The sequence below is a fragment of the Grus americana genome, chromosome 11, assembly GCF_028858705.1.
Source record: "Grus americana isolate bGruAme1 chromosome 11, bGruAme1.mat, whole genome shotgun sequence".
NCBI lineage: Eukaryota > Metazoa > Chordata > Aves > Gruiformes > Gruidae > Grus > Grus americana.
The window spans coordinates 19,088,700-19,115,318 of NC_072862.1; the positions used below are offsets into that span (position 1 = coordinate 19,088,700).

At 39.8% G+C, this 26,619-nt stretch overlaps 1 protein-coding gene and 1 long non-coding RNA gene across 12 annotated transcripts in view; both read left to right on the forward strand.

Annotated features, from left to right (window-relative positions):
- The window catches only part of MAPKAPK3 (MAPK activated protein kinase 3), a 125,420-nt gene extending 117,173 nt beyond the window's left edge, over positions 1 to 8,247 (forward strand). For 10 of the 11 annotated variants that reach the window (XM_054837643.1, XM_054837641.1, XM_054837645.1 and 7 more), the window contains 5 exons: positions 642 to 727; positions 3,441 to 3,521; positions 5,035 to 5,082; positions 6,044 to 6,169; positions 6,597 to 6,832. In XM_054837643.1, coding sequence (XP_054693618.1) covers positions 642 to 727; positions 3,441 to 3,521; positions 5,035 to 5,082; positions 6,044 to 6,169; positions 6,597 to 6,626 — 371 coding nt within the window. In that variant the 3' untranslated portion in view covers positions 6,627 to 6,832. Of the gene's footprint in view, positions 1 to 641; positions 728 to 3,440; positions 3,522 to 5,034; positions 5,083 to 6,043; positions 6,170 to 6,596; positions 6,833 to 7,685 lie in introns of those variants that run through there. The other variant, XM_054837650.1, reaches the window with a different exon arrangement.
- Positions 8,248 to 20,974: 12,727 nt separating this feature from the next.
- Positions 20,975 to 26,619, forward strand: part of LOC129211406 (uncharacterized) — a 34,116-nt gene continuing 28,471 nt past the window's right edge. The window contains exons 1-2 of the long non-coding RNA XR_008578840.1: positions 20,975 to 21,058; positions 22,491 to 22,566. This is a non-coding gene — a long non-coding RNA (uncharacterized LOC129211406). The remainder of the gene's footprint in view (positions 21,059 to 22,490; positions 22,567 to 26,619) is intronic.

Here is a 26,619-nt window from a genome sequence, read left to right on the forward strand (position 1 = left end):
CTTTCTAAATAATGTCCCTTGGATGCAGTGTTCCCGGTCTGTCCCCCCGCATTAATGAAACTATTGTCTAGGCTCTCATGATCTCAAATCTTAGTTACTTTGTACTCTTGCTTTGGCAGATACTGTGTTCACAGAAAGCTGCTGCAAAGCCTGTTTCTGCAATCCATTTCTTTGACTTTGTGTTCTTTTAGTGGCCTCTCAGTTTCAAAGAAAAATTTATCGTCCTTTTTCTTCCACAGCCTGTGCTAGTTTTTATCTTCTGTCATTTCTCAAAGCTTATGCGTTCATTCAGCCCATAATGCCGAGCTTCTCGCCATCTTTCAGACAGGCACCTTGGCAGCTTTCTGTTCCTATGTTTTTCTCAAGTTCGTGCTCTCAAAACAGTTGGTTTGGTGACGTAGCTAGCACAGGTGGAATCCCCAATCCTTTGTCTTTCCTTCCTACCTATTGTTTTGGATGTTTTCATGTCTGCCTTTTTAACCATAATAACCTACCACACTGTACATGGCTTCTTAACATGGTAACAGCAATAGGTAGGTGTTTTCAGTTCTGCTGAATGAAGAAAGATGATTTTGTGTTCTCAAGGTTATTTGGGAACGCAGTAGTAGACTACAACACGCCATGTTGATCCTGTTTTTCAGCCAAACAACTGATTCGCCATTTACTGAAGACTGACCCAACAGAGAGGATGACAGTTTCTCAATTCATGAACCACCCTTGGATTAACGTGAGTTTCATACCTCTTTTTACATTGGAACAAGATGAGTTCTTACATGCAGAACTTACATGTAGCTCAACATAGCACAGCAAGAGAAGGATGATGGTTATTGTTAATAACTTAATTAACCTACTGTGCCCTCCACAGAGGGTCATCTTCCTGTAGAACCACAATTCTTCCTGGTGTTACCAGAGGACACAGAGACACCCACAATAGTGTTCTTGGAAGCAAAAGCCGAATGCATCTATATCTTCTGTGAGCAGGCAGTCACTGTTGACTCTGCAGCATATGCATGTGTTACTCTCTTTAAAAATATAAAAATAAACTGTATGTACTTACTTCATCAGTGCAGGATTTAGAAAGCTATTATTAGTGGTCTCAGCCACCATTGTGCATAGCTGTGTTAGTGTGAACATAGTCCTGCGCTTAGTGGGAATTCTCATCCTTGGCAGAGCTTGGAAATTCATGGGGGAGGAGCAAGGGTCTCAGCTTAGTGCCCTGTAAGAGACTGCCAGATAGGGTGGTACACGGAGCTATTAATGGTCCGGGTTCAGGTTTCATTCTACGACTTGGTTGAATTTACTTTTCCTTAAAAAATATTTTTGGGGAAAAAAGAAAGACTCTAATAATACAGTATTTATTCTTTCAAACAAGAGACAAGAATCCCGGGAGTCATCGGACTGAATTTCAGGATATCATCTCTGCTCTGTACGTGTCACTTGAAATAATAGATTATACTTTTCACATTTGTGCTTAAACCACCAGTCTTGGGTGGTTTTTGCTGTCCAAAAATCATCAGCCCCGAACAGAATCCCTTGTACTGTAGAATGCCCTTTTCCCCCATAGTGCTTTCTCTGTCTATGCTGATCTTCAGAGGAAGGGGCAGAAACAGAGGCATGACTAATAGTCAGCATTTCCATAATGCCTGTTTGAAGATCTGAAAGCCCTTAGAATCATATAGAAACGTAGCTATGTAACATCCTGAAGAAGTAGATATTTTCATTTAGAGTTACGAAAGCTGAGAAATTAAGGTTATAAAGAATCTGTAGAACTGGAAACAGAACCTAGACAATGTTTCTACGTCTTTTTTAAGCAAATAAAAATGTAATCACTGTTCAGAATAAATACCTTCAGCTTTAAGTGTTTGAAGACCCAAGAAGGAGGTGTTCCAGAAGTCAGCAGGCGATGAATTTCACAGAATGAGTGCCTAATAGCTAAGGAAGCTACCACCTACAGCGACACATGTTACTTGAAATATGCATATAACCAATTAATAAGGAGGAGATTAGAGACAAGGTCTATAGACTGTGCTGTACCAAAGAGCCACGCTAGAATACTCTTCCTGGAAGAATGCTCTAGGAGCTGCAGATTGGCATTTTTTTTTTCTGCTGAACCTGTTGTTCCCATGAGGCAGAGGGAGGGAGAGGAAAAGACCAATGTCTCTGTTCTTCCTTTTCTTTTTCTAAATCCCTAAATGGGAATGTGTATGGGGAGCTGCCTTGCACAAGCAGCGGAGGAGGGGGATTGTCTCTCCTCTTTTTTCTTTTTTCCCCTCCCCTTTTTTCTTTTTTTTTTTTTATTAGATGGATGGCAGAAGTATTATTATGGACTATGCAAAAATTGTGAGTTTAGGTGGAGCACATAATCCTCTAGTTAGCTTGTAGATAAGATTTATCCAACAAGAAGTAGCTGACAGCAAATAGGAGGGCACCTTCAGCACCTGCTCAGGGACACCACTAAGGCCAGTGTTCTGGTTTTCCATTTCCCACCTCCCACCTGTACTTGATAAAACTATACCCTGGCCAGCTAGGGTCCTTTAACAGAGGATGCAGGAGTCATGATTTCTGCTTCCACCTCTGTAACTACTGCAGTTAGCTCAGTGGAGTGTAAGCACTGCTTCCAATGTAACACTTATTTTACAAAGACATTTACAGGGATCTCCTTAGACGTTGTTGACATGCATCTGCATCCGGTGTAGGATGCCACAGCAGTAGAGAACAAGTTTGGGTAGAAAGCATAAGGGAGATAGAATATCCAAATAAAAGTCTAGTTTGGGTTACGGACTGGCAAGAAATATCATGATTGTTGCTGAATTTAGCTAGGGAACTGTGCTTCCTGCTTTAGGAATTGTACCTTATTCTAATTTACAGTATCTACTGATGTTTCATGGCAGGTGAGCGTAGATCTCAGTTTTATGTGGAAGAGCGTTTCAAGTGATGCACTGTCTTCTGAACTGTGCCTTACTGTGAATAATAGTATAATTTCCTCTTTGGGGCACACTTATGATCTGATAAACTGGTAATCTCAGTTAATGTATATGTACAAGAAAATTTCTCCTACAACAAATCCTAGAAGATAAAGGTCAAATTAACCACTTTAAAACATTGGCTAATGAATAGTGAAATGACAGTTAAAATCTCAAATGTACATATTCTATTCAACACAGGGTTATTGGTTGGACTGGAAGGGAGCAGAGTGAAAGAAGCATAGCACTGATTTCTCTCTCCTTTTGTTCCTTAAAGATACAGTCGTGTGGGGGCTATAGTCCTTTTCTACCTCACACATGAATTAGCTTGTGGAGTGGTTGGAAGCATGGATAATGAGGGCCACCGAAGGATGTTAGATAAAGTTTTATGCCCTCCATATGCATAGAAGAGCAAGCAGTCGCTTCCCAAACATGATTTTGCACAACATTTCTTTTGGTATTTTTCCCTTTTCTCAGAGATCAATGGCAGTGCCACCAACTCCACTTCACACTGCACGGGTCCTGCAAGAGGATAAAGACCACTGGGATGAAGTTAAAGTGAGTCAGTCATAGTTCAGATTTCTTGAAGTCAAGTCTGATAAGAGATTAAATGGGCTGTCTTCTCTGCATATGCTTATTTCCTTGGAGATACAGCTATTTTGAATACAACCATGTTAAACAAAGGAATTGTAAACACTCCTGGTTAGAACAGGACTGTATGTCCTTGTGTATATGATAACTGTTTAAAAAAGAATGCTATTTGAGCTTCATCCAACAGCCTTACAGCTGTGCCAGATTTCAACAAAGATGATGTTTATGACCAAAGTTATTAATGATGCTACCTGCTGAGCCACTGTATGTAACCACAGAGGAGAAGGGACAGTGCTGAGGAAGCTTCAAGTTCATTATAGTGAAGTGAAGAATATGATGGAAAATGTAGGGGGACAGGGTGGGAGGGTTGAGCTGCATTCTGGTTTTCTACTCTGTTCTTCTAATATAAAGCAACATTAAATAACCTTAGCCTTGTCTTGTTGTAACATTTGGTGAGGGAAGATAAAAATATATCTGTCTTTCCCTTAATCTAACCAGGTGCCTCACCTACTGTTTGTACTGATGACAGTTGAATGCTTCCTGCAAAGAGAAACTATAGGGCAGACTAAAAGTTGTTTGCAAGCTTTAACTCTTTCCTGCTGGCCTTTATCAGGTTGGCATACTTTTACAATTAATTCTGAATTTTTTGCATTTACAATGCTTGGCATTTTTATAATTGCAACATTACTGATTACTGATTTTATTTAAATTACTGACATATAGTCTCAACTGTTGAACTATGTAATGGTAAAATTTCATAGGACCTAGGCAACATTTGCCTCCCGAGTTAAAGAGATCAAACAGATATTTTCACTTAGCATTCTTCATTTCCATGTTTCTGAGAACTTCTTATGCTTGTGCTTTGTATAGATTCCAGAGGTATTTCCTCAAGCCACCAGCATTTTCATAATATTTAATAATTTTTCCTTTCCTGAACTAAATGTCTAGACATTCATTCACTTAAGCAGATTTTTGCTCACAGCCTTATTAAAAAGTTTAAAATTTGCCTGCACTTAAATATTAATTCAAACTAAGAAAGCATGTTAATTTGAAGCACATACTTTAATTTAAACAACTTTGTGTGAGCTCTTTCTTCTAGCTCATGCTAACCTAGTTTGGTAACAGAGCAAGGAAAGCAGCGTTCCGAGTCTGGTATGAGAAGCCCAGGCTTAATAGCTGGTGAAGGCCCAGAGCCAGCCAGTAAGAAATGCTGGGCATAGGGACATGGCGGAATTTAGGCCAGCAGAGTGTGGTCCTGCATGCTCACATATGAAATACTGTGTGAATAGTTCCTCCTGAATGAGTCTGTGAGTAGAACGAAGCCTTTAGTCATAGTCCAGTGCAGCAGAAAGGGGTCAGCTATTTCTGGCCGTAGTATAACAGAGGGTTCCTTTTTGTACATTCGTCTCCTGGCAGTAGTGTGGGGTGGCTGTGTGCTCTCTGCCTCAGGGTTTTCAATAAATTGCTTCCTTGATTTCAGGAGGAGATGACCAGTGCTTTGGCTACCATGAGGGTGGACTATGATCAGGTGAAAATCAAAGACTTGAAAACATCCAACAACCGCCTCCTGAACAAACGCCGTAAGAAGCAGAAGCAGGCAGGCACCTCTTCTGCAGCCCCAGGGTGCAATAACCAATGAGAAGCCAAGCCAAGGACCTGTGGGTGGAGGGTAAAAGTTAAAAGGAACAATTTAAATCAGTATGATCAGCTCAGTCTGTACCACAAAGGCAGTGAGACCATGAAGAAGCTATCCTGCAAAGAGGGAGCAGTGTGAAGGTTACATTTTTATAACTTGAATCAGGGCTTTGCTTTTAAAGGCTAATGTATATGACACAATTCTGTTGCATATTGCTAGGGAAGGTACAGTAATACCAGAAATGTTACGGGTTTTTGTTTTTGCTTTAGCTGCATCAGTCGAGAGGAGAGAACAGGAGGCAGTCTCAGCATACTAATGCACTGAGGCTTTAACAGCCATCTACAAGAGTAACTTCTGCTACTGTTTTAAACTTGGGAATAGAAAAAATGCCAGGTGTTCTGCTAGGAATGTTTTAGTAGCTGAAACATGAGTACTGAGAAAGGAGAAAAACGTCACTGCTCTTACACGAGTAGCACAGGTGCAGTTCTATTATGGATGCGTCTGGACAGCATTTCATGTTAGAATATTTCCAAACTTACCTCCTATAGTTACAGAATATCACCTAAACAGTAAGCAGTTATTCCTGGTACAGGAAAAAGCATCCATACATTTCCATTTTCATAAAGTCTTCATGTAGTCTCATGAAGATTTGAGTTTGTCATGGATTCTCATTTGATAACATGTAAGTTTTCTAAACTAACCATTATGTCATGTCTATGCCACTGTCAGATCCCTCTCTTGTAATGTTTTTAATTTAAATGGTACTTTATGTAAAGAGTTTAAATAAGGATTTAGTTAGTTGAAAGTATCCTGCAGAGAATATTGCTGTTCCTCTTGGATCCACAACCTCTAGGGCGTGCAACTGGACATGCAGTTGTATACAAGAGACTGCCCTAGAAGAGAGACTTCTGAAATTCGGGAAGAAGTGGCAAGTGCCTGTTCTCTGAATGGACCCTGGTGTCTGCCAGCATCCCTTCTGGTAATTATCTCCAGATCCTGTGCCTAAGATGTACTGACCATAGCAAATTTTGGGGTGCTGGGCTTGGTTTGTTTCCTGGGGTCAGGGAGGGGGAGGATGCTACTTTATTTGCAGTGTTTTGTCAGTGTTTCTGGATCCAAAGATTTTCACCACTTAAGGGAGATTACCTATAAGTATATCCACCTTTTTTTTTTTTTTTCCTATTCTAATTCTTGTTTTATGGGATCTTAGCCCTTAGTTTGCTAATTTGTTTTACTTTGTGATCAAAATATTTCCTCTGGTTGTATTTTGGGGTTTTTTTTTTAGTTGAGATGAAGCAAATATTTGTGAAAGTGTTATCAGAGTCTAGGATGAAAATTATGCGCTTCCAGTGATGCAGGCAAAAACTACTTTGTGGTAGGCACACAGTGTACTGGTGTGTTAATAGGCTCAGAAGAATGTTAAAAGACAAAAATGAAAACAAGGCTCCAGAGAGGATCTGAACCATCAAATCTGGCTGCCACATAATCTTGTTACCTCCAACAAAGATCACGTCGAGGCTTTGGATCTTGTCTGGGGAGCCCTGTTCCCATCTTCAGAGTGTTGGATGAGACCTCCATTCTTCTTTGTGAACTGGTCCTGGGGTTTTATAAACTGATTTTAATAAATTGTGTTACAACATTCCTTCCTCCTGTCATCCCTGTTTTTATTGAGATGTTGCAGAGTTTGTATTGCTTTGCGACGTACATCTGTGTTAAAGGTGATGGGAAAAGGGAGAAGGAAAGTGTTCAATGATGTCCACATTCAAAGGCCTACCCAAACTTGAGCATTTTTTTAAGATTACAAGGGTTTGTTTTTAAATATCAATCTCTGCAAAGATGTATTTTAAAATTATTTAATGTTTATCTAGGTATCTTTATGATTATAGCAGGTCCTGTTTATATTCATTGTATTACGCCTATGAATTATGCAAATATTATTCACTACCTGTAAATGATAATACAACGAATGAAGAGTTGTGACGTGTTCAGGGTGCACCAGTTAGGATTAGAGCCAGATCAAGGTTTCTGTCCCTTTATCCAAATTTTTTGAGTGTGCTATGTACATCACTCCTACCTTCCTATCTCTGTGCCCCTTCAAGGTGATATCCCAGTTAACAGGGCGACTGTGTGTAATGTGGTGATGTCCTGGCTGCCTTAGGTACGGTGATGTGGAAACTGTTGTAACTCACAGTTTTTTCTTCTGTCTTGCCCAAAGTTTGAGCAGGAGCTCTCAGTTTCCAGCTGGTGCCTTCTTGCCTGTCAGTTCAGTGTGGAGCTTGAAGACATGTATCTGTTCCTGAGTGGTTTTCCATGGGGAACTGTAAAGCCTATCTGGGCCCGATTCCTTCCTGTGGGGTTCCAGTCTTTACTGCACACCAGTTCAGAAGCTGGAGTGATGCGCTTGGGCACAGCACCGTCAGCTTTCAGTCCCTGTGTAGTAGGTCAATACCATCTTGCTAAATTTGGACTAATAGTTCTTGCGTTCTACCCTGCAGTGACAACATCCCGGAATACTGTAGAGCCCGGTGGGAACCTGAGGAGGGCCTCAAAATGGCAGACATGGAAGTGTATGCAAGTATTGTACAGAAGTGTTTGTGCTTGTTTGACAGAAGAAAGGAGGCAGCTCCTTGGGAGCTGGGAAGCAGCTGACGTGCAACGTGTGGACCCTCAAACTGCTATCTTGCTTGTAACGCAGCTGTCTTCTGTCCTGTAACGGCAGCAGGGGCTGAGCCCTGGTCCTGTTTTAACTGCGTCTGAGCCGACCGGAACAGTGAGAATCTGCCAGAGGCCAGGTTTGGGGGCTGTGCTGCTTGTCACCCCTCACTGGGGGTGCAGACGTGCCTCCAGCAGCCGTGAGGGTGCCCGTGGTGTGTGTCTCTGGCCATCCCTCCGCAGACCGGCCCCGTGGGCGCACCGCGGCGTCCCCCGCCCCGGCTCCGCGGCGCCACCTGCTGCCCGCGGCGTCCGTCTGCAGCCGCGGGGCGCCCGGGGCTCTGTGCCCGGCCCGGCCCCCTCAGCATCTCCATCAGCCCCGTGTCACTGGGCTTTCCCGAGAGCTCCCACAACTCCCGTAGCTTAAAACTAAAACCTGCGGGATCTCGGGGTCTGCATCACATTATTGTTCTTGGCAAAGCCAAAGCCTGTGCTGCCTCTTGCTAGCATGTGCGCTGTGCCCTGCAGAAGCCTGTGATGAGATTCATGTGTACGTTTTGCAGAAGATCTTTCCTTTCTGGCTACTAGCTCTGTTATAAGAGGGCCTGCCTTCTAGCTGCATTCACACACGTTATAAAGAACTCTGGCGTGCTAGTGGTGGTATTTGGGTCTTGCCTCTTCCTCCAACCATATAGTAGAATAGTCTCTTTAGAACCTGCTGCTTAGGATCCAAATTTATAGCCTGTTTTTAGAAAGGATAGGCTATTATAGAACTGATTATGCATTTGCATATTCATCAGCCATATAGAGGAGGTAAAGAGCTGGGAAGGGGAAAGAAGAAATGAATGGTCAATAGAGAAGGCTTCAAGGAGAACACAGATTAAAAGGTCTATTTATTTTTTACAGCAGCAGCTAAAAAAGGGCTGTGCACAATTCCCCACCCCCATTCCTTTTCATAGCAATTGCTTATGGGCCGTTGCCTCCCCTTGTATTTCTCTGCACTGTACTCCTCACACACACGCGTTCTTGCTTACTCGCTCACAAGTGTACTTTCTCTGATTCACACACAAGCGTGTACACAAGCACAGGTAAATTTCCCTCCCTTTTCCATTTCTTGCACTACATGCTTTCTTACCTCTTTGACCACATGTGCCATATGCTGAACATTTTTTTGACAATTAAAAACCTCACATTAATGGTAAGCTCTTGGCCTAATTCTGTGTTTTTCTATTTGTCAAAACCCAGCATGCAGTCCTGGGATTGCTTTTCTCTCTTAACACTTCACTGCCTAGAGTCTAGAGGCCCAATTATGTAACTGCTTCTGACTTGTCTGACATGAGGGATAATGAGAATGCTACATACTCAGTTTGATCTAATTTCCCGTCCTCTTTTCAATTCAGACTTTATTTGGCCCCTGTTTAGACAAAGGTGCTTTTGAGAAAGAAGAAGATTTAGTGAGGAGGAGAGAAGTGAAGCTTTTAATTACTTGCACGTAATCATAAAACATGTACTGTTTTAAACCTGTGTTAAAGGTAGGGAAGGGGTGTTAATCTGTGTCCAGCTGCTTTGATATATTTGCATGCTTAGCCTAAGGACGAAGCTGGCACTCAGCTCTACTCAAGGGGAGGAAAAGTTGTCCTTGAGGACGCACCCCAGCTCGTTCACCAGTGCCCTTTCACACTCGCTAACACACCACAGGGACAAAGGGAGGGAAGGCAAGCAGGGAATGAATTCACGTGTGGAAAACTCCTTTCTTCCAGTAGTATGTGTTTTAGAGAGACTTTTGTGGAAATAGCAGAATTCTCTTTTTCCTAGGTTCCAGTATTTCCCCACTTCACCTGGCAGTTCTCATTAGTGGAGCTGGCATAGCTGAGAATGAAGACAGTTAATTCTTTTCTAGAGAGCCTAAACAGGATGAAGACAAGGAAGCAAACTTGGAAGACAGAGAACACATACTCGAAACCTCAAAGGAAAAAAAAAGTTAAAAATTCTTGCAAGCTAACAAGCGAGTTTACTTCAGGTACATACTTAAACACATCTAGAAAATTGAGGTTAGAGCACGACTAGGTAATAACATTTGCTGAAGAAATGTTTCTCTGAAATCTTTGCACTGGGTAAGAAAATGTTTTTTTGAGTATTACGTACAGCTTTAAAATAGAACTTTCTTTTTTTTAGTCTGTATAGTTAGAAGAATTTAATGGGGCAAAGGGAGTAGAAATGGGGGATATGTCATGTTGAATGAGATAAGGAATGTCTGCTGTTGTATTCTACTCCAACTTATATTTTTACTGCAAGTGCTACTTCTGTACAGACAACTTTTCATTAGTCTTTTTTACCACTGTAGGAGGAGGATGTTCCTGCACTCTAGGGAATATGTGGAAGATAACCCTGTGACTGTAGATGAACACCTGTATTGGTAAATCTGTAAATGCTGCCTAGCTTTAACTTATTTCAAAATTTCCTGCCTCATGAATCTACCAGGTGCCAAGATCTCATAGGTCTGCTCTAACTACATAAGGGCACAGAGGCATCATTGTCAGTGCGTTTGTTCGTACTACCTGAGACTGCAAAAAGAAACAATCGTTGAAATGTACTACGGTGTTTTAAGCTTCCAGGAGCCAAAAGAGAAAGAATGCAGCTTTCAAATAGCTGGAGGTGATGTGAAGGGCCAGGCTGTCTTTTGTCTGAGGAGGGGTGGTACTTGAAGGTATCTTGACCTTGCTTCAGTTCAGCTTCTAGATCTGATAATAAATGTGTTTTAGTTGTGTGGAGCTGCAGGCCCAAATTACTAGTAAAGTCTCTGCTGCTTTGTGACAGTATTCTGTGTTTTTTCCACTGTTGGCCACTGAAATGTACATTTTTCATCCATGGTTGAAACCATGTCACATTCTTGGTCCTGGGGCTGCACTGAACCTGAATAATTCAGAAAAGGAGGAGTTGCATAGTTTTCTTCCATGTTAAGCTTCTAAATTTATTTCTGTTGAATTTTACTGTACTCAGGTTAATTACTGGTATTGCTAGCATGAACAACTGTTTGTTATTGCACCTTTGTTATTTGTTAACAGTGAACATAAGTGCTCCTTTTTGGGGGTCTGTGTCTTTTTGTCTTTTTTTGTCATAGGAGTTTTACTCTGGTTTTGAAATTAAATGGCATGGTTATTTTGCCTAATACTGTTCTCCCAAAACTTCCAGGCTAATCCATTTGGGAAACATGGAAGATGTTCTCAAGAGATTTCTTATTGCTTAGCTACTGAAACACCTGCTAAAGCTGAGCTCTTTAAAAAAACTGAAAATTATTTAAATGTGAAAAAGAGTGGGTTGATCTGGAAAAGAAATTTCTCAAAAGACTAAAATTAGAATGGAATGTGTTAGAAGAGAAATACTGGTGGGGGAGGAGGACTAAGGTTTTTTAAAATAAAAATGCTACCGCTTGAGTAATGATGAAGGAAATTCTGGTTAGGATATTAGCTGCTGCTCCAACCCAAAGCAGTTCCTGAATTCAGATATAATTATGTTTCCCTAAAGATAGATATACAATACAGACTCCATTTTTTTTTTCCTGAGGTAGTCTAAAGCAAAGCTTAATTTGACGTTTATAAATGAGACTTTTGAGTAAATGCTGTTAGTATACCAAATAAATGGCCCTTTTTTTTAGAGCAACTAACAGCTGAACAAATGTGCTTTGCAGATTAAGTTCTGCTCTTCCAAAGTTACCTGAGTGAGCTCCCTTTCTGCTTGCAAAAACCTTGTCAAGGTGAGGTTAACTTTCTTTTTTGTTTTCAGACATCTTGCATTTCTATCTTGCACTTTAGCACTGTGTGTTTGACTTCTGTCTTGAGTAAAAATTTCATGAGTTGTCTCAAGGCTAACATTCCACAATGCAATGTTTTTCCTTTTTTGGCTCAATTACAGTTGTACCACCACTTCTTTTATTTCTGAACTTCTTGCGGTATAAATATGGGAAGATTTTCAGGGAATCCCACTACCTGGCAGGAAACAAGAAACTACATTATATGTAAAATGCTAAGGAGGAAAATTCCAAGCTGTGGGTAACAGTAGGAAAAATATCTCTCTGAGGGTAATAGACCTCCACAAAGAAATGAACCCAACTAGAAATTCATACTTTTTCTTCCTGTTTGCTAATGGGCTGGGGGTATACTCTCCAATATTTATAGGTGCCTCCTTTAGAGGTCATTGAAAAGGATTCTGATCTTCCTTCAGGGTCATAGAAGTCCCTTGGTTGGTGGTGTGGCAAGCAGCTCTGCTGTGCTTGCCTCGCTGAGACTTCTCCAGAGGTTGATGCACTTCCTCCATCATCGTTTCTCATACCCAAGGTGCTGTGGTGAATGGAGGGCTGTAAATAGAACCATTGGTCCTTTCAGCTCCTGCACAGGATGTTTTAACCTTTACTTTTTCTCAGCTTTATACAGCATAAACATGTTTGAATTTCTTAGGAAATTCTGTTACTTTAAAATCTTATTTCCCATGGGATTTCAGCTTTTTTTCCAATCAGCAGCTCTGTAAAACACCATGCTAGCGTCCTGGGTCGTAGAACCGTTATTCCAAAATCTCTTGATGCTAGTTATAGATTATCTCACTGAGAAGTAGCCACTTAGAGCAGAAATACTTTTATTTTCTCCTCCTGGCTTTTAGGTCTTTGTGTGGAATACGTCATTTAATTACAAAGAGTAAAATGCAGTGGTCCAGTTATCTTCCTTTTAAATCCTTTGATTTTTCTTCTCCTTCTTAATTTTGTTAGTTCGATGTATTTTACGCTGCTTGGAAGTGATGAATACTTCCTTTAGAGACACTTGGCTGCAGTGTTTCAGGTTCTTCCTTAAACATAAAAAACAACAACAAAAAAATCCTATAGAAGCTTTTTGCTATAGGATATTTTAAATCTGAGGAGTAGGAAGGAATTGAATGTCCTGATTTAAAGTGACTCAGCTAGATCTGCCTCCTTATTTCGTAATAGATTCTCTGCATCCAGCTCAAACCTTGGCTGGCACTCAGTAGAGCTATCAAATGTTTTCTTGATTAATTTGTCGTTCCTGCACAAAGTCAGTTTTTAAGCTGTTCCTCGAGGATCCTGGAACAACTGTCTAGTAAGCAATCATGAGCTCCAAAAGTACATGACTCTGTCATAAGGCATCTGGTGCTATCACTTGAAGCTTCCGTCATCTCAAGTTACAACAATTATATGCCTGGCTAACGTGAACTCAGTCAATTACCTTAGTTTATTAACATTGTTTGCTTTCATAGCATATCTGCGGTCATTCACACACACAGGCTTGCATCAAAACTTCTTCCCGTAACTTCGGTCTGATATAAAGAGTTGTTTCATTTCTATGTGAAACCTAAATGATAGTCCTGTTCTCTACTAAGCAAAGTAATTTTAAAGCATTTCTTTTAAGCCTGAAACTTTTTTTGTAGGATTCCTGAGATTGTGTATTTCCCTTTGGAGCAGATTTTGTTCCCAATTTCAGAAAATTATTTCCAGTGAAAATTTAAAAATAATGTTCATATTTGTTAAAAAGAAAGTTGATATTTGTGTGCATATGTTGAAGTAATAATATGGAAGAATCTAATTAGTCCTATCCAGGCAACTGAAAACCTTGAGCTTGCTTGATTAGAATTAACTACTGTATAAGTGAAAGGAGAAATTTAATGCAAATTTCTATTAATCAGAAATGCCACTCTGCCAAAGTGATGATTTTTTTATTTAAAGACATACTGGTCTTCTGTTTGTGTGCCGATGACATCTGAGTCGAGTGACTTTGCATGCTTACATCTTTGAAGTTATATTTCCTAAAGTTAAGTACACGTGAAAGTATTTCAAGTTTTGTGGCCCAAATGCTTTCAGTTCAGAAGTACAAATCAAATACATATTAACACATGTAGAGAGATATACTCTGGCACAAAGCCTCAAAAAATTGAGTCTGAGCTTTTGTTGTCAAGTTCACTTTTTTTTCTTCCTACAGCATCATTAAAGTAAGGTTCTCGCTGCCAGTAAATGTGGTATGGTTTGATGTCTCTGTCGTCTCTTTCCCATCTGCCACTGGACGTGGCTTAGTCCAAAGAAGCAGAGGAGAGAAGCAGTGGGGAAGAGCTTCAGCTGGAACTGCCTGTGTTATTCCACACCTGCAGATGAAGCATGGCAGGTCAGCTAAAAGGATATAGAGCTGGTTGTCTGCACATATTGCTCAGTATCTGTACCTCAGCTCTATAGGAAACTTCAGTTCTGTGCGAAGCTGCCTGGCAGATCATCTCCTGTCATCCTCTCTCTGAGAGTGGCCCCAGTCCTGGTAGGCGTGGGTCAGAGGAGAGAAGGTATTAGCCGAGAATGAGAACCTGTCCTGTAATATGAACGGTGAGGAGGAGTGAGCAGTATGTCTGCTCTGTGGGCTGAATCTCTCATACTCACAGCATCTGGATGCAAGAACATGGTCCTCCAGCCAGGGTTACCAGCAGCCCTCCCCACATACGTTCTGCTGCGCTGTGTGGCAGATGAGGGGGATGTTTTTCCTGATACAACTGGATTTATAAGAAAACTCTGTTCTGTTGAAAGAGTCTTGGAGAGGAGTTAGGGAAAGGCTCTTTTGTTTGCTGAATGCTAGCTTTGTGTTGATTTGTGTGTCACCAGCTATCAAGGAGCCTGGTAAAATATTAACTCTTGATCCGAAATGCTCCAAGCTACAAAGATGTCAGCATGTTTGTTGTCAGGGCTCAGAGCAGGTGTGGAGGCTGTCTGCCCATCTTGGTAAGTCCTGAGAAGTCCACGTGACACAAGTCAATGTGTCAATGTCATAGACCAGTCATGTCCAGTTGTTCTGTCCAGCCCAGAGAGCATGGGCAACATATTCTCATCTAGAAGGACACAGGGAGGTACACAGCAGTTTCTACAAGTCTTTGAAAATATTTTAGGCAGGCATTTCTGTGGTGATTGGCAGGGACAAAAAACTCATATGTGACCAGTTGTCACAAAAGTGGAAATACACCATTCACGTGATGGGGACATGTACAAGCTGCTCACCCGTTATACAGTGGGAGCAGGAAGAGAAATCATCACGGAATGGCCAAATGTTGAAATTCATGTTCTGTTGGACTGTGCATTTAGCTCAGGGGTTGAACATCAGCCTTCCTTGATATAGAAATTAATAGATTCTCTTTGAAAGCGGATCAGAGAAGAGTGCGTCCAACTGTGTGCCAAAGTGCAGAAATAAAAACATTACACTAAATTCCAGAATCTGAGCATATGTAACAACAAAGGGGAAAGAGTAGATAAAGTGTACAAGCAGCCTTAGCATCATGCCTTATTTTGAAAAGAATTCATAGTAATCTGCATGTTATTTAGATGCTCTCTGTGGGCATTAAATACTTGTTTTATGAAGAAACTGTGCAATATTCTTACCCTTGAAAGTCAGAAGGGACTTATTAAATACCTTACAGCATTTAAAATAATAGTCCTAAGGTTTAACTCTGTGTGCTTTTGAGGGAGGCAAGAAAAAGTTGATTCTGTGAATCTGAAAGGAGTTGGGATGAAGTGTGAGCTGCACTGAGCACCAGTGCATCTGTATCTGTCTCTCTAGCAAGGGAGAGTAAAACCCAGGCTTCCATGATGGCAGAAGTTAGACCCTGAATTCCTGTCATTCCTGCATTGGAGGGCAAAACTGAGGCTACAGTAATTTGTTTCTCATTTAGTCCTTCATCTTCTATCTTTATTCATGTCAGTAGAGATAGGATCACTTTGTCAGCTCTAAGGGGGGGCGTAGGACATTTCAGACAGTTGCCTGCCATATTTGTGATAAATGAAGAGCTCTATCCATGCGCACAGAGGGAACTGTAGAACTCGGAGCATGTGCGTATAAGAGATCTGACCTTGTGCTGCTGGAGACAGGGTCCTGTGTCTGGCATCACAGCTGTTTCATGTTTCTCACACCTTTTTTAAATCAATTTTTAATAGGAAAGGTGTGATCAAGTAAAAGACTCCTGTGCTCTTCGTTTTGACTCGCATATATGTTCTTTTCCACTATTTTCCTGGAGTTTCTATCATATTTACACTGTCATTGGGAGGGCACATTCAGAGATCATCCTCTGATCATGTAGTGTACTCACTGGCAGACCCAGGCAGCAGCTATTGACAAAGAGGAGATAATGTCCCTTTGAATGTCCCCAATTAGGATAATTCTGGTTTTTAGCTGTTCATTCATTAGCAGAGAAGTAAACAGTGCAGACAGAAGGTTTGTGAAGCAGGGTGTTTATTCACTTGTTTTCTAGCCTTCTCTCTGGATTAATGGAATGACTCATAGACAGTAATAACATGCTGGGGGGGGAGGGGAAGAAGAAAAGAAAGAGCTGGAGGTGGGACATGTGAGGCCAAGTCTTTCTGTTAGGACAAATGTAAAGAATCGATCAATTTTAAAGATACCCAAAACCCCCAGGGCAAAAGAATCAAATGGGCGTCTAATAAGTGCAGGTCAATTTAGATAGGTGTGCAAGAGCAGGATTGCTGGTGGGAATGTAAGACGATGCAATTTCTTGTAAACGTTTCTGTGCAATATTACTTTTAAGTATTCTCTTCTCTGCCTCTTTGCCAGAGAGGACGAATGGTGTGCCTCACATAGGTGTGTAATACCTGTTACAGCTCTGCCTCTGTATGCTGCCACACATAGTCTCTCTGCTTTGTCTAAAACACCCATCCCATAACCATGCTCAAACCTTTACCAGCCTTATGAAATGGTGGAAGTAGAATAGCGAGACTACTCTGATTTCAAAGATACTCAAGGACTTATTGGCCTTTAGGCATCTGGAACTGAAAGACTTGGAAAGGTGACATGAATTTTGGGCAGAAAAGGAAACTGAAGACAAAACTAAATATCACAGATGCACTTTCAATGCTGGACCATCTCGTTCCTTTCTACTGTGACCTCTCAAGGAACACTCGGATCCATCTTTGTGAAGATTATGTATCTGCTTTTGAATTGTTTGCTAATAAAAAGCTACAAAGTTTCTGTATTAAAAGCCATGTGAGGGATGAAGCATGGGTATGTTTTAGCTTAACAGCAGGATTTTTCGGCAAGGTTCAACAAATGGAAAGCAGGACAAGAGAGGAATAATGATTGTGGAAATCCTGTGAAGAATTAATTATAGCATATGCTACCCAGCAATTCTGATGTTGGAAAAAAAAAATAGTGAGACACACCTATGTGAATCCTTTCACATACGGAAAATACAGCTCAGCATTTATGTTAGATTCTGAATCGATAATAATTTCTAACTGTGTTATTAAAGGGAAATAATATGTATAATGCTGTCACAAAGACCTCTTTGAATATGGCTCGTTCTCCATGGGAGTTCGTATCACATGGAAACCTAAGCCCCTCAGCCAGCTCCTACTCTGAAAACTGCTTAATTTATAAATTCTCCAAAAATTAGTATATAGCCAAGATGTTCTGCTATTTATTGTTACTTTATTTAAAACTGTTTATTGGTAGTTTCTGTGTCATTTCATTTTGAGAGGAGCCAGTATATCTAGGGTGGAGATAAAGCCACACAAGGCAAAAAATGGGGATGAAGCTGGAGAGCGAAGAGGAACTTGTCAAAGCCTGTAGAGAAGAAGTGAGTATAATTAATCAGACAAATGGAGATAGAGAGCAGGTGTACAGAGGGAATAGTCTAATGAAACAAAAGGCAGTGGAATGAAAACAAATGCCAGAAGAGGTGAGTTTTTCTCTATTTTATAAATTATAAACTGTAGCAGCAAAAGTTTTCCTTGTCAGCCTGAATTTTTATTTTTTACAAAATACCCTTACAAACATTAATCAAAGCAGTAGCATTTTAAATGTTGTTTAATTGCAAATTGTTTATTTAATATAGATAAATTGATTCAATGCTGACCATTTAAACAGTGGGATATGAAGCCACTCACAAGCCTCTGAATTCCAGCAAACAACAAAAATACTTTATGGGGAAAAGTAGCTTCTATAATATGGATAAAAGAAATATATTAGAGATGCTAAACTGGGTAGAGAAAGGGAAATGTAGGGCAAGGGCAAAACCAGTTTTCCCTTGACATGTTTGTAAACCAAACATTGCAGTATTTAGGTCAGTACAAGCAGCAAAAAATACAGTTTATAAACTAAAGTCAAACTGAGCAGTTAAGGTTCATATCCAGACAGTCTCAGGTCAATCCTCCCATTTCTCTGTGCAACAAAGCAGTGTCACCTCCTTCTCCAGAGAGCAAGAGTGTGGCTGACAACCCCAAAGACCATCAGAAATGGAAATTCATTCGCTGCTTTTGCAAAGAGAAGCAGCTGGTATCACTTGCTGGTTTGAGATAGAAGGGAAGTGCTCTTTGGTTCTGTGTTTATTTTGCAGTTTCTACACAGAGCTGCTAAGGAGCCTGTTGCTGCATTAAGGCTTTTCAGGTCCCGTCTTCACTTCTTTTCTCGGGGCAGTACTGAAGTATTTTCCTCAGCATGCCATTTTTTGTTCCCTGGAGGCTAGAAGACTGGGAAGGGATGAGCACATACAGAAGGTATGCAAAGCAGATCAAAAGGGTTGGCTTTCTTAGATGATCAAAAGCAAAAAATTGGAGGAATAATTTGGAATGAATAAAAAACAGGAAGGAAGGAAACTTGAGGGATCCAAAGGCCATGATCCTACAGATTTGCAAATGGGATCATCTCGGATGACACCTGAGCTGCTTATCTGTGGTTAGGCTGCCAAGACTAATGTGAATGCCCACTTCTTTTCTTGCAGCTGGTCCTCCTTATGACCAAGTTGACTAGGATACGCTAACTGTAATGATGTAACAACAGCACAGCTGAAAAAATAAGTTGTTACCAAAGGAATAACATTCTTTAATAATAAGTGTCTGAAATGTCATCTGAGTTCCCAGAGCATTTAGAGTAAGTAGAAACAGAGATGCATGGATTGGGCCCTCTTGGGATGGTGGGGTACAGATCAGTGAATTCAGAGTACTGATTCAGATCATTTCTCCCTTTCATTTGACTGAAGTTACGCCTTCACTATAAAGTTTAGGCTGACACTAAATTACAAAAAAATATTTTGAGCTAAGTGAATGTCAGTGTCTAGCAATTGCAGTTTAATAGTGTGGTTTACTGTTGCCACAGAGATGATGGCAGGGCCTAAGGTGGTCTTCTAGGTGTCCCCCTCCTTGCATAGAATTTTTATTTGTAAAAGTATTTGCCTTGCTAGTTCATCAGAGTTTTCCAATGATCATAAGCTAGCTTTTTGTATGAGAAATCAAAGACTGTTCTAAGTATGTAGGAAAGAAAGTTAACATTTCTGGTTTAGCTGCAGAGAAAGCAAACTACCAGAGTTACAGCAAGTCTCAGCTGTTTTTCTTTCTTTTTTTAAGAAGTATTTTTTTAACCTTATTTATTTATTTATTTTAATAAGTTAGAGAAAATATTAGCAGAGACTGGTCTGGACTGAAAGCTAAAGAAATTACTCTGTATGCATAGCAAGGCAGACTGTCTTCACTCTTTCCTCTGTCCCTGTGGATTTAACCAAGATGCATGTTTAGGTCCAGGTTCAAAAAAAAGAGAGGAAAGACGTGCAGTGGAATCACAACTGTGATATTTGCAGGAGTTTGCCTTCCCTTGGAATTTCAGTGAGAGTTCTGCATGGAGATGGCAAAAGGTAAAATCATCATTTCTTAGCACTAAAATAGACTGGCCAACACATTTTTTCCAAGGTCATCGCTGTTCTCAAACTCTTTGTACTGCAGCTTCTCTGCAAATAGTTGAATTTTGTACTCTTCATTAGCTAATAACCATACACAACACATCACAAACAAACAAACTTTCTTCCAGACTTTGCATTCCTTTCATGGTCAATTAACCTCTGCCATGTCTAATCATGAACTTAAAACTATGCTGATGAACTTTCTGAGATTAGGGAACTTTATTAACAGTGTTTACTCCTGGAGTTTTTTAAATAATTGGCCTATGCATGCCATGCTAACAGATACACATCCCTCTGAAAGGTTTCATCAGTTCCCTGTAATGTGGAAGTCCAGGAATATTTTTCCTGTATTAAAAATAAATACAAAATGAATTTATTCCATGTGAATTTAGTACTCGCGAAAGAAGCGATCTTGACAGCTTCAGTGGGAAGTCCTTTGCTTAGCTGTAAACAGAGCTATTGTAAACAGCTTGCTTCTGTCTGCATCAACCCTATATGAGATTCTCATAATACACTTAAAAACTCATTCCTGGTATAAAATGTACCTGAACTTCACATCCAGCCTTGGCATCTGTAGGCGCCACATCACTGATGCAAGACCTGTATCATGAGCTCTCTACAATGGCATTTAAAATTGCCTTATAGTGGGGTGACAGCTATAGGAGTAGTAGGTTAGGGTCACTTTCATTTTGCACTACAGAGAGTGCATTTATATTCTAAATAATTTTTTTCCCTTATTCATAGGCAAACCTGTACATGGAGTTTGCAGTCCAATTCCATTAAAAAAGTAAGTGGTATTAATAACTTTTAGATTAGTACTTTTATGTTCACTTCGTTATCAGTACCTAGATATTTGGTATGTTGTTTAAAAATTTGTCTGGATAATATTTATACTTTACCCATAGGACATGCCCAAAAAACCAAAACAAATCATAAACCCCATAAAGCCTCCATGTAGAAGCTGGTGGGTCATCTTTTTCTCTGCTTTCCCAAAAGGAAGTTATAAATTCCTTGTTACTGATCCAGTAAGTTAATAGTGGAAATGTTTAAAGCAGTCATGAATCATTAATTTGGAACCCAGAGAAAAATCAGAGTAAATCCATGAGAAAAATTACTCCCATAGAGAAATCTGTTGTCTGTCTCTTTTCATGCATGGTATTTACCCTAATCCAAGATGAATTTCTTTTCATCCTTTGGAGATTTAAAAACTAAGAGTCATCTTTTATCTGCTTGCTACGGATAAAAATGTGCCTAGAATACTTTAGGGCTGCTGTGTCCCATAGGGTCCCTATTGTGCTTTGTGTAATGTACTCATAGCTCACCATGGGTGTTCTTATATGGTTTAAGTTCTTATATGGTTTATTTTTTTTTTGTGAAGCCTTCTTTTTTTTAGAATAAGCTTATGCTCTGCTGCAGGGTCCCAAAGTTTCATGGATATGCAGATGGAAGAAAATTGCTACCATAAATCACTCCTAAAAGAAAGAGATTGCAAAAGTAGGACAAGGTACCATCTTCAGATGTTAGAAGGAAAAAAAAAAGTGTGGGGGGATTTGAATTAATCCTTAACTGACTGGCTAGCTGGTTGTTTGGATAAAGTACCACAGTGACTTTCGTTCAGGGAATAATACTTATGTAATGCATTTCCATGGTGTGCATCAGGGGGAAAAAAAAAAGTCAGTGCTGCGTTATGAACATTGACCTTGGGAGCATGACAACACAGCAGACGTTTCAGGGATCATCAATGGAACGTTGTGCAGAACAGTTTCTGGCAGGGAGGCACGCACCACTTCTAACGCAGCAAATCCTGTTGTTGTGTGTGGCATGTGTAGCAGCAGACTGTCATTACCAGGAAGAGAGTGTATATATGTATTCCCTAGCTAATGGATTGGAAACACGCTTGTAGGAGGTGGAGGGAGATGGGGGGGGGATGACGACACTCACAGAAAGCATTGAGGGGAAGCACCAGGCATGCTGTCAGTGGCGGTGATTGTGATAGCAATTTGTTGTCATTGGCAAAGACAAACTCCTATGTTGTATGTCAGTCACTTGCTGTCAATTCATACATAATGCATTGATTTTTAGAGTACAGTTGTATTCAAGCTCAAAATTACTTTTTGGTAATTTTATTTATTGTGTGTTTCATTTTATTTTGGCTTTAGATTCCATTTGATTTGGAGGTAAAATTACTGATGGAAGTAATATTTTAAAGTTAGTTCTTATGCCACACTTGAAAATACATGAGTCTGTCATGCCTCTGTTGTTTTATCTGATTAAAATGGATTTTCTTCCCTGGCCTGCTAATAGACTGGAATTCTGTGTTACAGGCAATGCAGGGATGATCAGCCGAGTATAAAACATCATAGGACAGACAGTGGTAGTACACATATCTTCTAAATAACATCTAATAAATCTGAAGGAGCAAACAAGATTTGCTGAGTTTTTCTTGTACACATGTGAAGTTGGAAGGCTCCTCACTGCTTGGTTCACTCCTTTCCCTCTGTGTCAGAGAGACATGATTTATCTGCATACTTAAAACACTGAGCAGTGATCTTACAGCATCACCTAGAAATGGAAGATATTACCAGTTCCTCTTTCTCAAGCTTGTTTAACCAGTGAATCAAATGGAGAGTTGCTTCACAGTCTGGTAGATTGTATTCCTACTCACAGGAAAGAAAACTTGCACTGATGAAAGAGAATTATGTTGTGAGCAACAGAAAGATCACATCCCAAATTGTCTAAATTCTCTAAAACTAACACTATTCCTTTAAAAAGAAAACAAAATTTAAAAAGCCAGGCAGTCATGAGGGGCAGCTAATGAGATTTGTGCAAATGTGATGCGGGAGATCTTTATGTTGGACTGAGAGATATGATGTCTGTTGTCAACAGGTGCATAGATTTGGATAATGGCTAGTATATTTTTGTGTTGTTTTTCACAGATTTCAGGTGTTTCTCTGTGTAACATGGGCAATACCGTTCCTCTTAACATCTCTCCTTAACTTCCTCTGATGTAAGGTAAAATATTTGCTAAGTTTTCCTTTTTGTTTTATGATTTAAATTAATATCTCCAAGAATTTAGGAGTGTGGATTATAGATTGTGTTGTATCTTTCTCAGTAAAATAGAGGAAACTGTGTGTATGTATGTCTGCATATGTATATACACATATTTGAATTTGGGGACTTGAATATGTGCCATACCTATTTGGGTTTGGCAGGAACTGAGTTAAGTTGTATAAGCAGCCACAGCAGGTGAGCGTTGTGCATTCAGTGCTCAGCAGAAGAAGGTGACTTCTAAGACCTAAGCAAATTTGAAAAGTAGTCGTAAAACACAGCATAGGTTAATTCGGGGACGCTGTTGCTGAGAATTCAGTAAGTCTTGTTCTTTTAGCTTAATTCTCTCTAAGTGAATTAAATTCTCCTGAAATAAGTGTGTGTAGGAACAGTTCTGCTTAAAATTCATACAGTATTTTAATCTGATTTAACTTGCTAGATAGACAACCAATAATTTTCCCCTTATCTTGAATAATTCTATATGTGGATAACATTGTAGGGTGAAATAAATAAGATTACTTTTTTATTTAACTGGGTTTATTTTAGGATAAAAACCCAATTGTTATGAAAATACAGCATTCTAGCACCTTTCTGTGTTAGCTTTCTGCATATTCCCCATCAACAGCATTAAAAGGAAATGATTATGGTTCCTTTTATGCCCCTCTTTCAGTGATTATTTAGAGCTAGCAGAGATTATTGTCTGGAAGACTCAGCTTGATAGTGATCCCTTTATGTTAATCTGCTGTTCTTGAAAATGAATTAGGATTAGGAAAGCAACCCTTTATCATGAGTAATAAAGACCAAAAGGTCACAAGTAGGTTGCCTACAAACCTCTTTGTGGTCATTTCTTGTAGACAGTTTTGGCTGGAAGGATTTTTTCTGAATCTCTTTTATTTGGCTTTTCTCTTATTCCTGCACCATAGCTCAAATCATTTGAAAAATCTCTTCCACATTATTCTAATTATTCTTCTAAGTTCCCCCTCTCTTGCTCTTTTCTGTCCTTCATTATATCATGGTCTCATCTTTATTAATAAGCATTTTGTAGCTTCAAAGTACTTTAAGGAACAGTATAGAGTTCCTATTAGGCAAGTTGTACGCCAGTGAGGAAAATGAAATTAGAAGAATTAAGTGATTTGCCTCGGGGGAAGTTTTGGTGTGCAGACCAGGATTAGAAAACTGTTCCTAACCTTCCATTTTGTGATTCAGGTGGCACTTTCAGCTTTCTTTCCTGCCTTCTCATCTTTATTTTCCTGACCTGTATTCTTTTTTTCTTTCCTCTCTGCATAAATTCCTTTTGCATTCATTCAAAAAGCAGCACCTCTGACCAGGACCTTTGCCAGATGGCTTTAGATACCAAACACAAGTCTGTTCTGGAAGCGCTGATTCAGCACAGAAAGAGGTAGCGTTGTGGCAGTGACAATATTCAGTGAAAACTATTGGAAAAATATGCTAGAGTTGGACACAGCCACAGTTCTTAACTAGCTGATGAGCCTTTCCAGAAGCTTTGCTTAATGAGGATATTACCTTTAGACGGGGATGTTTCCTGCAGCCGCTGTTGCGTGGTTATGATGAACTGGGATCCTGCAGAACTGCCAGTTTTCCTGTCCCTGCTGTGAAGGGCTCTAAGGATCCTAAGGACTAAAAACCCTATTAGACTGCACTTTAAGTTAGAGTTCAGTCATGTGTCCAGAGACAGCCCTTTTTCCTACCCACTGTGCACTATATGGAGTTTTTACAGTCAGGTTTTGGATATTATTTTTAACTTCAGTAGGTAACATTTTATTTTGAAGTTAAGGATTCTACTACCTGTTGAAATCAGCTGATGATGTTAGTATCTGCTTATCCTTTCTTTCCCATAAGAAATTAAGATCATGGTTAAAGAGGTCCCCTCTGGTGTAATTTTCTCTTGAAACCTTAAGATTTTAGTTTTGGGGGGTTTTCTACTTATGCTAGGGAAAATAAGGACTTGGGGTATTCAGAATTCCATTGTTCATGTTGGTTTCATTGTAATTTCACAAATCTAAAATAGAGATTCCTGATGAAAGGTAGTTTCTCCCAAGTAGTTCCTGGAAAATAGTATAAGCTATCTTCCAGTTAAGTAAAAAAAGAAAAAAAGTAAAAAAGAAAGTTTGACCATACTTGATTTTTTTTTTTATCTGTGTTTCTTCTACATACAGGCAGACAGTTCCATTCCTGTAAATCAGAGAGGAGAGGGAAAGCTTTTTGATATATTTTATGGTCCAAATTCTGTGTTATTAACTAAAGTCCATATGGCAAGAAAAAAACCCCTATTAAGTACCACATATTCTGTGTCTCCTACAGTAAGGCAAAATATATGAAAAATGGTGTATGAATGTAGAGCGAACTCTACAGCTAGAACTGATAGGTCTCAACTCTTATTTAACTGAGAGAGGACAGTGGGATGATTTAAAAAAGGAAATGCAATTGAGACAAGAAATGTGGGGATTGGAAGTCTGGGGTCCCCTATCTTGAAAGAGCGCTAGAAGCAAATCCATTTTTTTTAAAGCCCAGCCTGACATAGGGTGTCCTCTGGTGAACACCACTGGAAGAGCTGCATATGAACAGACATCAGAAAAATGGCTGAATGGAACAAGAACCCATCTTGCTTGCATTTATTCTGTTTTTTACAGAATGTTTTAAGAAAGAAAATCCCTTATTTGATAGTAAACTTATAGATAGTATTTGCGCTTAACCTGTTCAGACCACACTGCAAAGGATTCATATAGTGGCCAGTTTAAGTATTCTGTGGAAGTTAGTCCAGCAACAAAGCAACTATTCACTGGTAAAATTAATGGGTAGATGGAAGGGCTCTATGAGGAGGAAGGAAATAATTTGGTGTGACTTTCAATCCCCAGGTCTCTAGCCTGCGTGTTCCAGAGATAGAGAAGAGACCACATTTTCTGACTCGGAGCAGTTATCAGTTTGTTATCTGGAGATTTCCAGGGAGTCTAAAAACTGCTTTTACGGGCTTTACTAAAAGAAAAATTACCTGGCTGTTGTAGGCCTAAATTCAACTCAGAGTTGTATTTCCATTGTAAAATATTTTTGTAAAGAACATGTAAGTGTGTGTTGAAAGTATGTGCATGCTCAGGGAGAAATGGGAGCTCCATCAATTAAGTAGCTGAGATATACTCAAAGGGCACTAGGGTCCTGACCACTAGAAATAACAGCTTTTCCCTTTCCTCTCTCTGAGCTCATTTAACTTGAACCTGGGACTCTACTTTGCTGCACTGAGGAAGGTGAGGTTGCACACACACGAGGGCAGAATTAGTTTCAATGGCTCCTTGGGGGCCGGTAGAAAGAAAGAAACGTTTTGTTCCTTCCTCCAGAGCTACCATTTCATTGTGAAGTTGGGTTCTTTGGGCACTTCTTGTGGCATATGTTTATGTGGCTTTGCATTCTGCATGTGTAAATTTGTACCTCTATTTCTTTTTTAAAGCAAACCTGAATCTCCCATGTGTTATCTGGATAAAGAAATCTGCCCAAATTCCACCATTGTTTAGAAGATGACATTGAGTATTCTTTGAGCTGTAATCCAGGAATATTATATAGTATAACTTCTGAAAGTTAATATGAACACAAGAGAGTGCTTCCTCTATAAACTACCATTTCATTTCTGGAAGATGGAAAAAGAAAGCTATAGAACTTCTGGAATATAGTTTTTACCGATTCCTTGGTTTCCTGCATGGCATATTCAGAATGTAAATGTGTATAAAAACCAGTCACTTACCAGCATTCCTGAGAAACCCCTGCTTACAAAAGACAAATAGGAGTAGGGGAAGGGTATTGTAATTATATGTTGACCTCTCACTTCCTGAGAGAACTCCATGAAATATGAAATAATTGCCTAGTGCCCTGGTACCTATTTGTCTCCCTTTGGGATTAATACACCCAGGTGTTTTTGTGGCCTCTGAGATATCTGACCCTAGTGGGATGCACACACAGACACCATTAAGATCAGCATGAAGAAGTATCAAAGCAGAAAGGGAGAGCAGT